Source organism: Thamnophis sirtalis, unplaced genomic scaffold (assembly GCF_051295495.1).
Source record: "Thamnophis sirtalis isolate CommonGarterSnake01/CBP01778 unplaced genomic scaffold, rThaSir2_p1.2 scaffold_14, whole genome shotgun sequence".
Lineage (NCBI taxonomy): Eukaryota > Metazoa > Chordata > Lepidosauria > Squamata > Natricidae > Thamnophis > Thamnophis sirtalis.
In genome coordinates, this window is record NW_028261394.1 from 37,531,358 (window position 1) to 37,543,955 (window position 12,598).

General features: G+C 42.7%; 1 protein-coding gene across 2 annotated transcripts in view; it reads right to left on the minus strand.

Annotated features, from left to right (window-relative positions):
• The window catches only part of LOC148042802 (uncharacterized), a 41,230-nt gene extending 36,000 nt beyond the window's left edge, over positions 1 to 5,230 (minus strand). The window contains exons 1-2 of one of the 2 annotated variants that reach the window (XM_087729040.1): positions 4,919 to 5,221; positions 2,581 to 2,632 (exon numbers count right to left, since the gene is read on the minus strand). In XM_087729040.1, coding sequence (XP_087585166.1) covers positions 2,581 to 2,632; positions 4,919 to 5,125 — 259 coding nt within the window. In that variant the 5' untranslated portion in view covers positions 5,126 to 5,221. Of the gene's footprint in view, positions 1 to 2,580; positions 2,633 to 4,918 lie in introns of both variants that reach the window. The other variant, XM_087729041.1, reaches the window with a different exon arrangement.
• Positions 5,231 to 12,598: the final 7,368 nt, after the last annotated feature.

The following is a 12,598-nucleotide window of genomic DNA, read 5'->3' on the forward strand; positions in this document are numbered from 1 at the left end:
TTATGTGAATCGGCTTGCTTTAATTTTAATTTTATTTCAATTTTTTATTTTTTTCATCGCACTGTGATGACGTCAAATGCACGCTTTCGTCGAGCGCGATTTTGTCCTCCGCGGTTTTGACGGGTCACGGAAATTTGCCCACCTAGCAGTTCCAAAGATTGCGAATGCAAGTAGATAAATAGGTACCACTTCAGTTGGAACAAAAACAGCATTCTGGGCACCTTTTGACAGATAGCTATGCTGACCACATGTCCATGGAAATTGTCTTCAGACAACGCTGTCTCCCTAGGCCAAGAAAAGGAGATGAGCACTGTACCCTAGCGTCAGACATGACTGGACATGGAACCTTTTACCTTTTAAATGAAACATTTGAATCAAAAGGAGGAGGGGTAGCAAAAGTATCTCAGAAGGGACCTTCCCTAGTGTTCAAGCATGGAAAAATGAGGGGTGGAACGGTACTTCCTGACTTGGAAGATTGAGGCTAGGTTTTTGGAATGGAGTGGAGTAGAGTAGTGTAGGGTAGGGTAGAGTAGGGTAAAGTAGAGTAGGGTAGGGTAAGGTAGTAGAGTAAAACAGTAGAGTAGAAGAGTAGAATAGAACAGGAGTAGACTGGGACCATGATAACAGAACAGAACAGGAACAGAACGGAACCGGAACCGGAACAGGAACAGGAACAGGAACAGGAACAGGAACCCGAACAGGACAGGACAGAACAGAACAGAAAACAGAATTAATTAGCCAAGTGTGATTAGACACACAAGGAATTTGTCTCTGGTGCAGAAACTCTCAATGTACAGGAAAAGCAGCAGAGTAATAATAATCACAATATGATGCCAATAAGAGGTGGTAATAAAGAAGACGAAAGAAGAATAATACTTCTATAGCCATAAAACAAGGTCAATATCCTTAGACACAAGACAGTGCTGTAGGAAAAAAAGTGTCTTTCTGTCTAATTGTTTTGCCATGCAATGCTGTTTAGTGACGTCCCAAGGGGAGCAGTTGAAAACGTCCAGGATGTGAGGGGTCGGTAGATATTTTCTCAGTCCTCCTTCTGATCCTTGCAGTGTACAGGTCCTCAATGGAAGGCAGACAGGTGATTCCCCCCCCCCCAGTTCTAACTACCTGTTGGACTCTGGACCTGTCCTGTTTGTTTGCTGTACCGAGCCGGTCATTTTTTGTGAGATAGCACAGACTATCACAACAGGAGAATAGGCAGTCCTCAACTTACAACCTCAATTGTCCCCAAAATTTCGATTGCTAAGCCAGACAGTTGTTAAGGGAATTTTGCCCCATTTTACAACTTTTCTTGGTGCAGCTGTTAAGTGAATCACTAAAACTGTTAAGTCAGTAACACTTGTTAAATGAACTTGGTTTCCCCATTGACTTTGCTTTGTCAGGTGATCAAAAGAAAGTGATTCCATGTCCGTGGAAGACTGCAATCGTCATAAATACATGCCAGTTGCCAAGGGTCCAAATTCTGATCACATGGCCAAGGATATGTTGCCATGGTCATAAATGTGACAACAGTCATAAGTCACATTTTTCAGTGCCGTTGTAAGTTTGAACAGTCACTAAATTAATGATCGCAAGTTGAGGATTAGCTGTAGTGGTGCTATCTGCTGTAAGACTAAATTAACAAAATCTTGCAAGTGTGGAATTGCCCTTTTCTATAAATTCTAAACAAGACAAATCTTCAGAAGATTTGTTCCATTTAAACAATTATTCATGCCATGATTTAAGTGTGAAAAACTTCATAAGTTTGACTCCCTCTTCTTTTTGGCATTCCCTGAGATATTGGAACAGTGCTATCATGTCTCCCCTAGTCCTTTTTTCTCTTAAACTAGACATATTCAGTTCCTGCAACCGTTCTTCATATGTTTTAGTCGCTAGTCCCCTAATCATCTTTGTTGCTCTTCTCTTCACTTTCTAGAGTCTCCACATCTTTTCTACATCGTGGTAACCAAAACTGAATGCAATATTCCAAGTGTGGCCTTACCAAAGCATTATAAAGTGGTATTAACACTTCACGTGATCTTGATTCTATCCCTCTCTTTATGCAGCCTAGAACTGTGTTGGCTTTTTTGGCAGCTGCTGCACACTGCTGGCTCATATTTAAATGATTGTCCACTAGGACTTCAAGATCCCTCTCACAGTTACTACTATTGAGCAAGGTACCACCTATACTGTACCTGGGCATTTCATTTTTCTTGCCTAAATGTAGAACCTTCCTCTTTTCACCATTGAATTTCATTTTATTAGATAGTGCCCAATGTTCACGTTTGTCAAGATCCTTCTGTATCTTTAGCCTATCTTCTGGAGTGTTGGCTATTCCTGCCAGCTTGGTGTCATCTTCAAATTTGATGAGTTCCCCATTTATTCCCTCAGGTCATAAGAGAACTAGCTCCATTGGAAAAAAAAACTATTCACCTGTTCAACTCAACATGTGTGCTAGAGAAACGAGTATTAAAAAAATCCCAAACTGACAATTAATTGCATTTGATTTTTATATACTCATGATGATAAATATGATCATGTTTTGTGGCTTTCATTACAATTACCCAGAGAATAAAAATCCCATACCTAACTGAACGATGTTAATGTTGTTGTGCTGACTAGCCAAATTCTGCAAAGCCTGCAATTGAGAAAGAAAATGTTAAAAAGAACGGGTTGAATGGATAAAATATATTTTTAAAAAGTATCACCTGCAATCTCAATTCCAATATAGCAGATTTTTTTCCTCCTTTTTATAACTCTTTAAACCCTTTTATTCAGGCTTTGAATTTACCTTTCCTGAGGTCTACATGGAGTTTAAGTGGGGTTAAGATTCCAACCCCACCCGAATTGTGTGACTGTTGTGCTCTCTTTTAATATGTTGTATTGTTTCCATATTGGAATACTGTTTGTCTTCCCCCCTCCCTTTTTGAATTGTGAGCCACCCTGAGTCCCCCCAGGGAAAAGGGCGGCATACAAATAAAGGAAATTCAATTCAATTCAATTCAAGTTTGCATCAGATATTTGCATCCCAGAGTCCTACGGGATTGGGCGGCATATAAATGTTATTAAACTTTAAACTTTAAACATTTTGTCTTTGTGGCCTGATAGCAAAATATCTGCTGCTGCCTGGGATTGAACTCTCAACCTTCCAAGTGGGAGGCAAGCATTTTCACCTCTAACCCACCACACCCCTCTTCAATTCCTTTATAGCAGGATATTCCAATGGATTGTTGTTATCAGCAGGTATTATAATTTCCAGAGGGACGCGGTGGCTCAGTGGCTTGTTGATCATAAATGTCGGCAATTTGGCGGTTCGAATCCCTAGCGCTGCATAATGGAGTGAGCTCCCGTTACTTGTCCCAGCTTCTGCCAACTTAGCAGTTCGAAAGCATGTAAAAATGTAAGTAGAAAAATAGGAACCACCTTTATTGGGAAGGTAACAGCGCTCCATGCGCCTTTGGCATTTAGTCATGCCGGCCACATGACCACAGAGATGTCTTCGGACAGTGCTGGCTCTTTGGCTTTGAAACGAAGATCAGCACCGCCCCCTAGAGTCGGGAAAGACTAGCACATATGTGGAAGGGAAACCTTTAACTTTATTATAATTTCCAGACTACGTTTTTTTTTAACTAGAACTAGCTATTTATATATCTCTTTTTGTTTATATTATCATGGTTGTATTGTTGCTCTTTGTGTTAAATTCATTTAAAACAAACCAGGAGATATATAAATTGGCGAGTTTTCTGGTTCTGTATATCTTTGCACGAGGTCTGAATCAGAGTGGTAATTCAGGCAATTCTGACAGGTTCTGGAGAAGCAGTAGCGGAAATTTTGGGAGTGGGGAAGGAATGCGGATTTTGCAGTATCCTTCCCCTGCCACGCCCACTAAGCCACAACCACAGAACCGGTAGTAAAAAAACATGAATCCCACCACTGGTCTGAATCCAAAGCCATGTTGCATAATGCAATGGACTGTGATTCAAACAATCCTGGCTTAAACTTTGGTCTCAAAAGCCTCAGTTCATTGAGGTGTGGTTTTCTCGATGCTACATATTATCATATATGGTGGACCTGCCAAAAGGTTAAGCAGAAATGATTTAAACTGTTTAAAGTTAGTTCAGAAGAAGCTAAGGTCAATGTAGAATGTCATTAATTTCTTTATCTCTTTTTTCTCAATAGATTTTAGACTGTGTTAGTTAAAAATCCATACCGTGTACGGGTTCTGGGAAGTCGGGGGGGGGAGGAGGAGGGGGGTTGGGGGGTGGAGGGAGGGAGGGGCACACACACAAAAAATTGTACTTCACTGTCTTAATGATTGACAAATGATGAAATATTTGTGTTTTTTTTAAAAGAAATAAAATAAATATTTGTCACAAAAAAAAAAAAAGCCTCAGTTCATTAATGCCTGCAACGGAAGCCCACATCCGTACATTACCCCAGCTCATATCTGAAAGATGCTGAATTATGGTTAGTCTCAGTGGTGGGTTTCAAAAAAAATTTGAACCTATTCTGTGGGTGTGGCCTCATTTGTGGGAGTGGCTTGCCGGCCATGTGACCTGGTGGGAGTGGCTTGCTGGCCATGTGTTTTCTCTCTCTGTCTCTCTCTCTCTCTCTGTCTCTCTCTCTCTCTCTTTCCTTTCTTTTGTCTCTCTGTCCCTTTTTCCTTTTTTTCTTTCATCTCTCACTTTTTCTTTCTTTTTTCTTTTTTTATTTCTTTCTTTCTTCCTTTCTTTCTCTTTCTGTGTGTGTGTGTGTGTGTCAGTGGTGGGTTTCAAAAAATTTCAGAACCTCTTCTGTAGGTGTGGCCTGCTTTCCGGGTCCACTGGTGAAACCTCTTCTAACCGGTTCGGTAGATTTGACGAACCGGTTCTACCGAACAGGTGCGAACTGGTAGGAACCCACCTCTGGTTAGTCTTCTACATACCTTAGCTTCAGGTCTACTAGGGTTCCTACAAGTTGCAAAAAGATGGCCCGGAGAAGGGTTCAATTTCACCAGCTCTTTCACCAGTCCAAGTCCAATTCCACGGTTGGTGCCGGTCACCAGGATGTTTCTAGCTACTTGAAACATCCTGAATCTTCGACTTTTGCTCTTGAACACTGTACACCTTTGAGCAGGTGGTGACTTCTGCATCTCCAAATAAGGAGAGGTTACTATTATTAGGCTAGCCTGAAGTGGATTCTCTTAAACATAACAACAGGTAATACTCGACTTAGAACTGGAATGGGAACCATTGCTTAACAAGGTGGTTGTTAAAGAGAGCCGCGCCTGGTTTGATGACCTTTTGAGCCCATGGTCGTTAAGCGAATCACATGGTCATTAACTGGCTTCCCCCATTGAATTTGCTTGACAGAAGCAGGTGGGGGAATTCTCAAATGTTGATCAGGTGACCCTGGGTGATTGCAACCATCGTCAATACCTGCCAGTTGTAAAAAAGCCCAAATTTTGATCATGTGATCATGATGTGACGGTCATTAAGAATGAGGACCGGTTTCCCGTGACAGAAACCATTAAAGAGCAAGGCCCAGGGTGATTGTACACTGTATATTTTATTTGATGTGTATGGCTATGTAACCATCTCTGCTACTCTTTTCACAGTATTAAACAGAATTTCTAGCACATACGTTATGTATCTATAGGCTTAGTTCTTGTGAATACATGGGGTTGTATGTTCTTCCTGTCAGCTAGACCAAGACGTAACTAGGATTAAATTAAGCTAAACCTAGGACATGTACATATATGCGTCCTTATCGAAGAACATTTGCAAGATTTGGGTTTGACTAGTCTAGAGAAAGAAGGACCCTCCTCTTCCTCTCATTCTCTCCTTCTCTCTCCCTTTCTCTTTCTGTTGTTATAGGTGTTTCTTTCAAATTTCAGTTTATATTTTCTTGGGATGGTATTTCCGCAAACCCAAATATAATTTAGCATCATTTTTATTCCCTTACCTTCGCTAATCTATCCTAACTATGTTCCCCCCGCCCTTTATATCTTGCTCTTGAATATATACTTATATATTTAGTACTTTCTTTTCTATACTATACTATGTGTGATTATTTATAGAATTCATTCTTATAGCAATAGCAATAGCAGTTAGACTTATATACCGCTCCATAGGTAAGCGGTTTACAGAGTCAGCATATCGCCCCCACAGTCTGGGTCCTCATTTCACCCACCTCGGAAGGATGGAAGGCTGAGTCAACCTTGAGCCGGTGAGATTTGAACCGCTGAACTGCAGATAACAGTCAGCTGAAGTTGCCTGCAGTACTGCACCCTAACCACTGCGCCACCTCGGCTCTTATGGATGTGTATGCCATTTTACTCCATGTTAGAAAGCTAGAGCAAGCCATAACTAGGATTAAGCTAAATGTAGGACATATACATATCCTTATAGGAAAACGGCTGCAGGATTTAGGCATGGCTAGTCTAGAGAAAAGAAGGACTCGGGGTGACATGATAGCAGTATTCTAATATTTGAGGGGCTGCCGCAAAGAAGAGGGGGTCAACTTATTTTCCAAAGCACCCGAAAGCAAGACATGAAACAATGGATGGAAACTAATCAAGGAGAGAAGCAACTTAGAACAAGGAAGATACATCCTAACAGTGAGAACAGTTAACCAGTGGAACAGTTTGCCACCAGAAGGTGTGGGTGGCTCCATCACTGGACAATCACTTGACTGAAAGGGTATAGGGTCTCCTGCTTGAGCAGGGGGTTGGTCTAGAACAGTGGTTCCCAAACTTGGCAACTTTAAGACTTGTGGACTTCAACTCCCAGAATTCTCCAGTGAGCTCTTCTGGCTGGAGAACTCTGGGAGTTGAAGTCCACAAGTCTTAAAGTTGCCAAGTTTGGGAACCACTGGTCTAGAAGATTGCCAACATCCCTTCCAGTTCTATTCTGAATTAATTGAATACATATAATATTTCTATCATTTCTCACGGCTTAGGCTACGTAGTAAAAGCAGATTAGAAAGTTCCTGCAGAAATAATAAGAAAGATTATGGACTGTGCCGAAATGGATTAACTAAAGAAATACAGGGAAAGAAAGAATCAGAATTCTACCAGATATGGGATAAATGGTATAGGTGAATGGAGGAAAGAAACAAAAATCAATGAAAGAATATAACAACACTCAAAATAATAGTTATGAGTAAAATAAGAGGATTAAGAATGGTGAAATCTAAATGAAATACAATAGAAAGGGAAATAATATAAGGTGAGCGATATCGATTGATGATCGCTAATATAAAAAACAGGAAGTTCCTGTTCGCACTGTATTGTATAAATGTGGTGCACGCCTAATTTGTGTGTGTGTATTTTACATGTTTGTTAATTAAAATAAATAAATTTAAAAAAAAGTTCCTGCAGAGTCACATACTTTAAGATTGGCTTTGCTATTCCTTATCTAATCAGACTTATCTTCCAGGTATCTCTTACCTGAAGCCAATGGAAGAGTCCCAAAGAGATTGTCCTGGACAATTTAGACGTGGAAGAGACTGACTTTTCTTCGTTGCAATTCTATGACTGATCTACACTCCCCAAAGCAGATTTAGCCTTATTATATAACACTTTCCACCACCTCCTCCTTTCTTTAGCACCATCTCTGTGTTTCTGTTCTCCACTTTATCTAAAATTATGCCTTTCGTACCCAAAACTATTTCAGCAGCTGTAAGGACAAAGATAGAGTTTCCTCACTGACTGTGTGACTATTATGACATCATTTCTCTGTTCCTACTAACGTTTATGATTGACTGCAGTTTCATTTGTTGGGCTTCCATTGACTTTATGAGGTGTTAATATATATTGCTAGTTACTCCATGGATGTTACGCCATATGCTAAATAGATAAACGTTGACTTTACTATGAAATGTAAAATTTGGACACTTTTATGAGCCTACTGAGCTGCACCTGAGGGCAAGTTCCTGAATCATGGATGGAAGCTTAAAGAGACATCGTAAGGAGAAATTTCCTGACAGGGAGAGCAATTAATCAGTGGAACATCTTGCCTTTATAATTTGTGGGTGGAGGCTTTTAAGAAGAGACTGGACAACTATTTCTCTGAAATTACATACTAGAGGACCTCCAAGGTCCCTTCCAACTCTGTTATTCTATTATCCTGGATTCTGAAGCTGATTTCACATCCTGTACTGAGCTATGGTACATTTCAGTAATGGTTGTAGAATAAATCACAGTGGCCTGGTTCCAGAGGTGGTATTCAGCAGGTTCTGACCAGTTCTGGAGAACTGGTAACGGAAATTTTGAGTAGTTCGGAGAACCGGTAAATACCACCAGTGAGTGGCCCCGCTCCCATCTATTTTCTGCCTCCCGAGTCCCAGCTGATCGGGAGGAAATGGGGATTTTGCAGTATCCTTCCCCAGAAGTGGGGTGGGAATAAGATTTCACAGTATCCTTTCCCTCGCCACGCCCACCAAGCCACGCCCACAGAACCAGTGGCAAAAAAAAACGAATCCTACCACTGCCTGGTTGACACAATAGGCTAAACCATAAACCCAAGTTGGAAGATTTCAGTAGCTGGGTTCACACCGCACATTATCCCAAAGCCAAACTACATTATGGATTAATTTTCAAGGGTGAGACTCAAGGAGATTGTCCAGGGATCATGATACATCAGATCTGTCTTAACTACTAAGAATTACTGACTCACCTACAAGTGGTTGATGAGAAATTACAAGTTTAGTTTGGCATATGTAAAGACCAAGACAAAGAAACCCCAAGGTCACTTAGGGAATTGTGTGAATATGTGTTTGCATTTGTGTTGACATATTGTCCATTTTTTGCATGGTTGAAAAAATGGGAAGACCTTCCCTTTGATCAGTCACTATATTTCTTCTTTTCTTCCTCCATTCTAACCACCCTTCTTTTTCCTACTCACAGTCATTTTACTTTATTACTTAATGTCAAAGACTGGCTGATAATTTCTTGCTCCAATTGATGGTTTCTTGTTTAGTTACATGTTTTTTAGCTTCCAAGCATGATGAACCTTTGACATGCATTCCTCATTCTTCAATGTCTTCATACACTTGGTATCATGTCCAAGAATTTTATAAGGTACATCAACAAATTGCAGCTTCCTACAATAACACCAGCAGAACTGCAAAAAACTGCGCTGCTCGGAACATCGTATATTTTAAGAAGGTACTTGGTTGATGCCTAGGACATTGGCAGCAACCCGTATCAACCATTAGCACCAATCAATGGTATTTGTGATGCATTTTTGAATGTTCAGTTGACTGAGTTTCATGTTTAATGAATAAGGAATAATAATAACAGCTTACATCTCTGCAATCATAATTTTAACACCATCAATAACAACATCTGCCATTGGAAGTAAGAAGAGAAATCTTGACAGAAACACCTGTGGTAACCAAAGACAAGTTGATGGAAGGAGCAGACGGAGGGTTTCGAGTTCTCCTAAGATACGAAATGAGCAACAAGTTGCGAAGAGAAACCCATACAAGACTCACCAAGAAAGTAATCAGAATACTAATGCTACAAATGGCAAGGGACATAAGACTGCATTATTACTGGAAAGATACAGGTTGATGTAATGAAAGCTTATAATAAAAATTAAGTTAAACTTAGTTAAACTTGGAGTATTATGTATAAAATGAAGTGATAATAGTTATAGTCAAATAAATGATTAATAGTGATAATGCATATACATATTGGTATTGGTATTGGTATTTTATTATTTGTATGCCGCCCTTCTCCGGGAGGACTCAGGGCGGCGAACAATTCAAAGGGGGAAAAAAGGGGGAACATAAAAGACAAAATACAAATAATAAAAGTAGGCAACAGTCGCACAACCATACATGTCGAGAGGGGAGGGAACTCATCACCCCCAGGCCTGCCGACAAAGCCAGGTTTTGACAGCTTTTCGGAAGGCCTGGAGAGAGATGAGGGTCCGAATCCCTGCGGGGAGTTCATTCCAGAGGGCCGGAGCTGCCACAGAGAAGGCCCTCCCCCGGGTAATAGCCAGGTGGCATTGGCTGGTAGATTAAGGTGACCAGATTTTCAGATTGGTAAAGAGGGACACCATTGACCGGGGGGGGGGGGGCGCTTGATTAAAAATTTTATATTTTGTCAAACATGACCCCAGGACACTGAAACCATCATAAATAGGAATCTGTTGCCAAACATCAAAATTTTGATCACGTGACCATGAGGATGCTACAACGGTCGCTAAGTGTGAAAATGGTCGCTAAGTGTGAAAATGGTCGCTAAGTGTGAAAATGGTGATCAGACACTTTTTTCAATGCCATTGTAACTTTGGTCACTAAATGAACTGTTTGAGACTTGCATTATAATGCCTTATGCCAGCTTACATTTTCAAGAGAGAGAAGCTAAACTCCTTGTTAGAATTGAAATAGAAATGAATAGAGTAGAGTAAAATAGAATAGAATAGTTTATTAGCCAAGTGTGATTGGACACACAAGGAATTTGTCTTTGGTGAATATGCTCTCAGTGTACATAAAGAAAAATAAAATAGTAAGATAGTGGGATCCTTGCTGCACCAAGCCTTCACTAATCCTCTCACTTTCATCAAAAACAGTAAAAATCACTCATGCTTTTTTATTTCTATTTATTATTTTGCTATGGCCACATATGAATATATATGCACATTCCAAACAGATTTTCTTACTAAACAGCCACCATTCTCATCCATAGGCCACTAAATGCCTCACCAACCTTTTCTGTATTCTTTCATTTCCTTCCATCCATTTTATTTATTTAATACAGAGTAGATTAGGCTGTCAGCCTTAGTCATTCTTCTAACATGACAACAATTCTTACCAACAAGGATGGTATTGGCACATTTTAGCTAATGCAACCTAAACATAACCAAAGCCTATTTCACTTCAAGTATGCTAACTTTATTCTATGCCTTCCCACGCATTACATGGCTTGAACATTCGCGGATCGCCACCAAATTGCACAGGTGGTTGTTCTACCAGATGGACATCCTTACTTTTTCTCGAAAACGGGAGAGAGGCTGCCTTTCCTAGTCTAGCCCCGTAACAACAACCCTACGAGGTAGGCTGGGTTTTAAAAAAAAGCGAGTGTCGGGGAATTCTGCAACTGCATCACCTCTTCGCTGCTCTCGCTTCCCAGGGAGCTCCCTTTCCTCTCACCAAGCAGCCCGTTCTCGGAACAAAACGGAGAGGCTCAGAGGCGGATACGCCTGGCAGTCGATGGGGACGGTGCTGAGAGGGGCGTGCGCTGGGAAAGGGAGCTTGCGCGGTCCGCCTCTGAGCCTCTCCGCGCAGTCACCCCCTTCCCCGTCACGCCCCCCCACCCCAAAAACAAACCACCAGCGCTCCTCCCGCTCCCCCACTCCCCAGGCCTGCAGCGCCTTTTCTTCCCGTTCGGCTCCGAGCCACCGTCACGGACCTCTTTTGGCTCCGCTCTAGGCACGGGCCGCCGCGCCGCCGTCCTCCCCTCCATCATTCCCCCTCCTCCCAGAGCACCACCGGAAACATGCCAACCTCAATACGGATGCAAAGGCATCACATCGCCGCTACCCATGTTCACGAGGCGCCGGGCATTGCAGGGCGCAGAGGAAGCCAGCAGACAGAGGGGAGACTCGGGGAGGGGGGAAGGAAGAGATCCCGTCCAGGGTGAAAAGAGGGAAAAGCGGAGAGCCTACCCTGGATGGGATCTTTTCCTCCCTCTCTCCCCCCCCCCGTCTCCCGTCTGTCTGCTGGATTCCTCTGCGCCCTGCGATGCCCATCTGGGTTGGCTTCCTTGGACACTCAGCCGCCATCCCATCCCCACCTTCCCTCCGACCAACTGTCAGTTTATTCTTTCTGCACGTGAAAGCGCTTTAGTCAGTGGAGTGTGCGCTGGGAGGAATCTCTCTTCTCCTCCCTGCACAGACCCCACGGTGCCTGCATCAGAGCTCGGGCGGGATTCAGGTGAAGGAAAGGACTTTTCTTTTGCCAGCATCAGAGCTCGGGCAAAAAAAAGCAAGTATTTTAATCAGTGAACTATGCGCAGGAACGAATATATCCCCTCCTCCCTGCACGCATCCACTGGTCTATTTACCAGTTAGAGGGTCTGGAATTGATCGTTGCCAGTTGGGGGGCGCAGAGGAACCCAGCAGAGAGACCGGGGGAGGGGGGAAGGAAGAGATCCCATCCAGGGTAAAAAGAGGGAAAAGCGGAGAGCCTACCCTGGATGGGATCTTTTCCTCCCCCCCCCCCCCCCCGGTCTCCCGTCTGTCTGCTGAGTTCCTCTGTGCCCTACGATGCCTGGCGCCTCGTGAACATGGGTGGTGGCGATGTGATGCCTTTGCAGGTGCCTCAGTTGATCGTGGGCGGATCTCAATTGATGAGGAACTCAATAATGGTGGCACATAAAGCTTTTTTCCCCCCTCGGAAACTGAAGCTCGTTTAAAGAAAAAGGGAAGGGTGGGCAGCTTCATGTGAGTGAGTAACTCCGGCGGTGGGAATTGGGAGGCTTTGGGTGGGCAGCGGCGCTTCCCTTGCAAACGGGGATCAGCGCACTCGCCGCCTCCCCCTCCCCTGGGAGGAGCTCTGCAGCGGGACAGACGAATGGAGGGGGAGAAAGAAAGGGTACAAAAGAAAATGA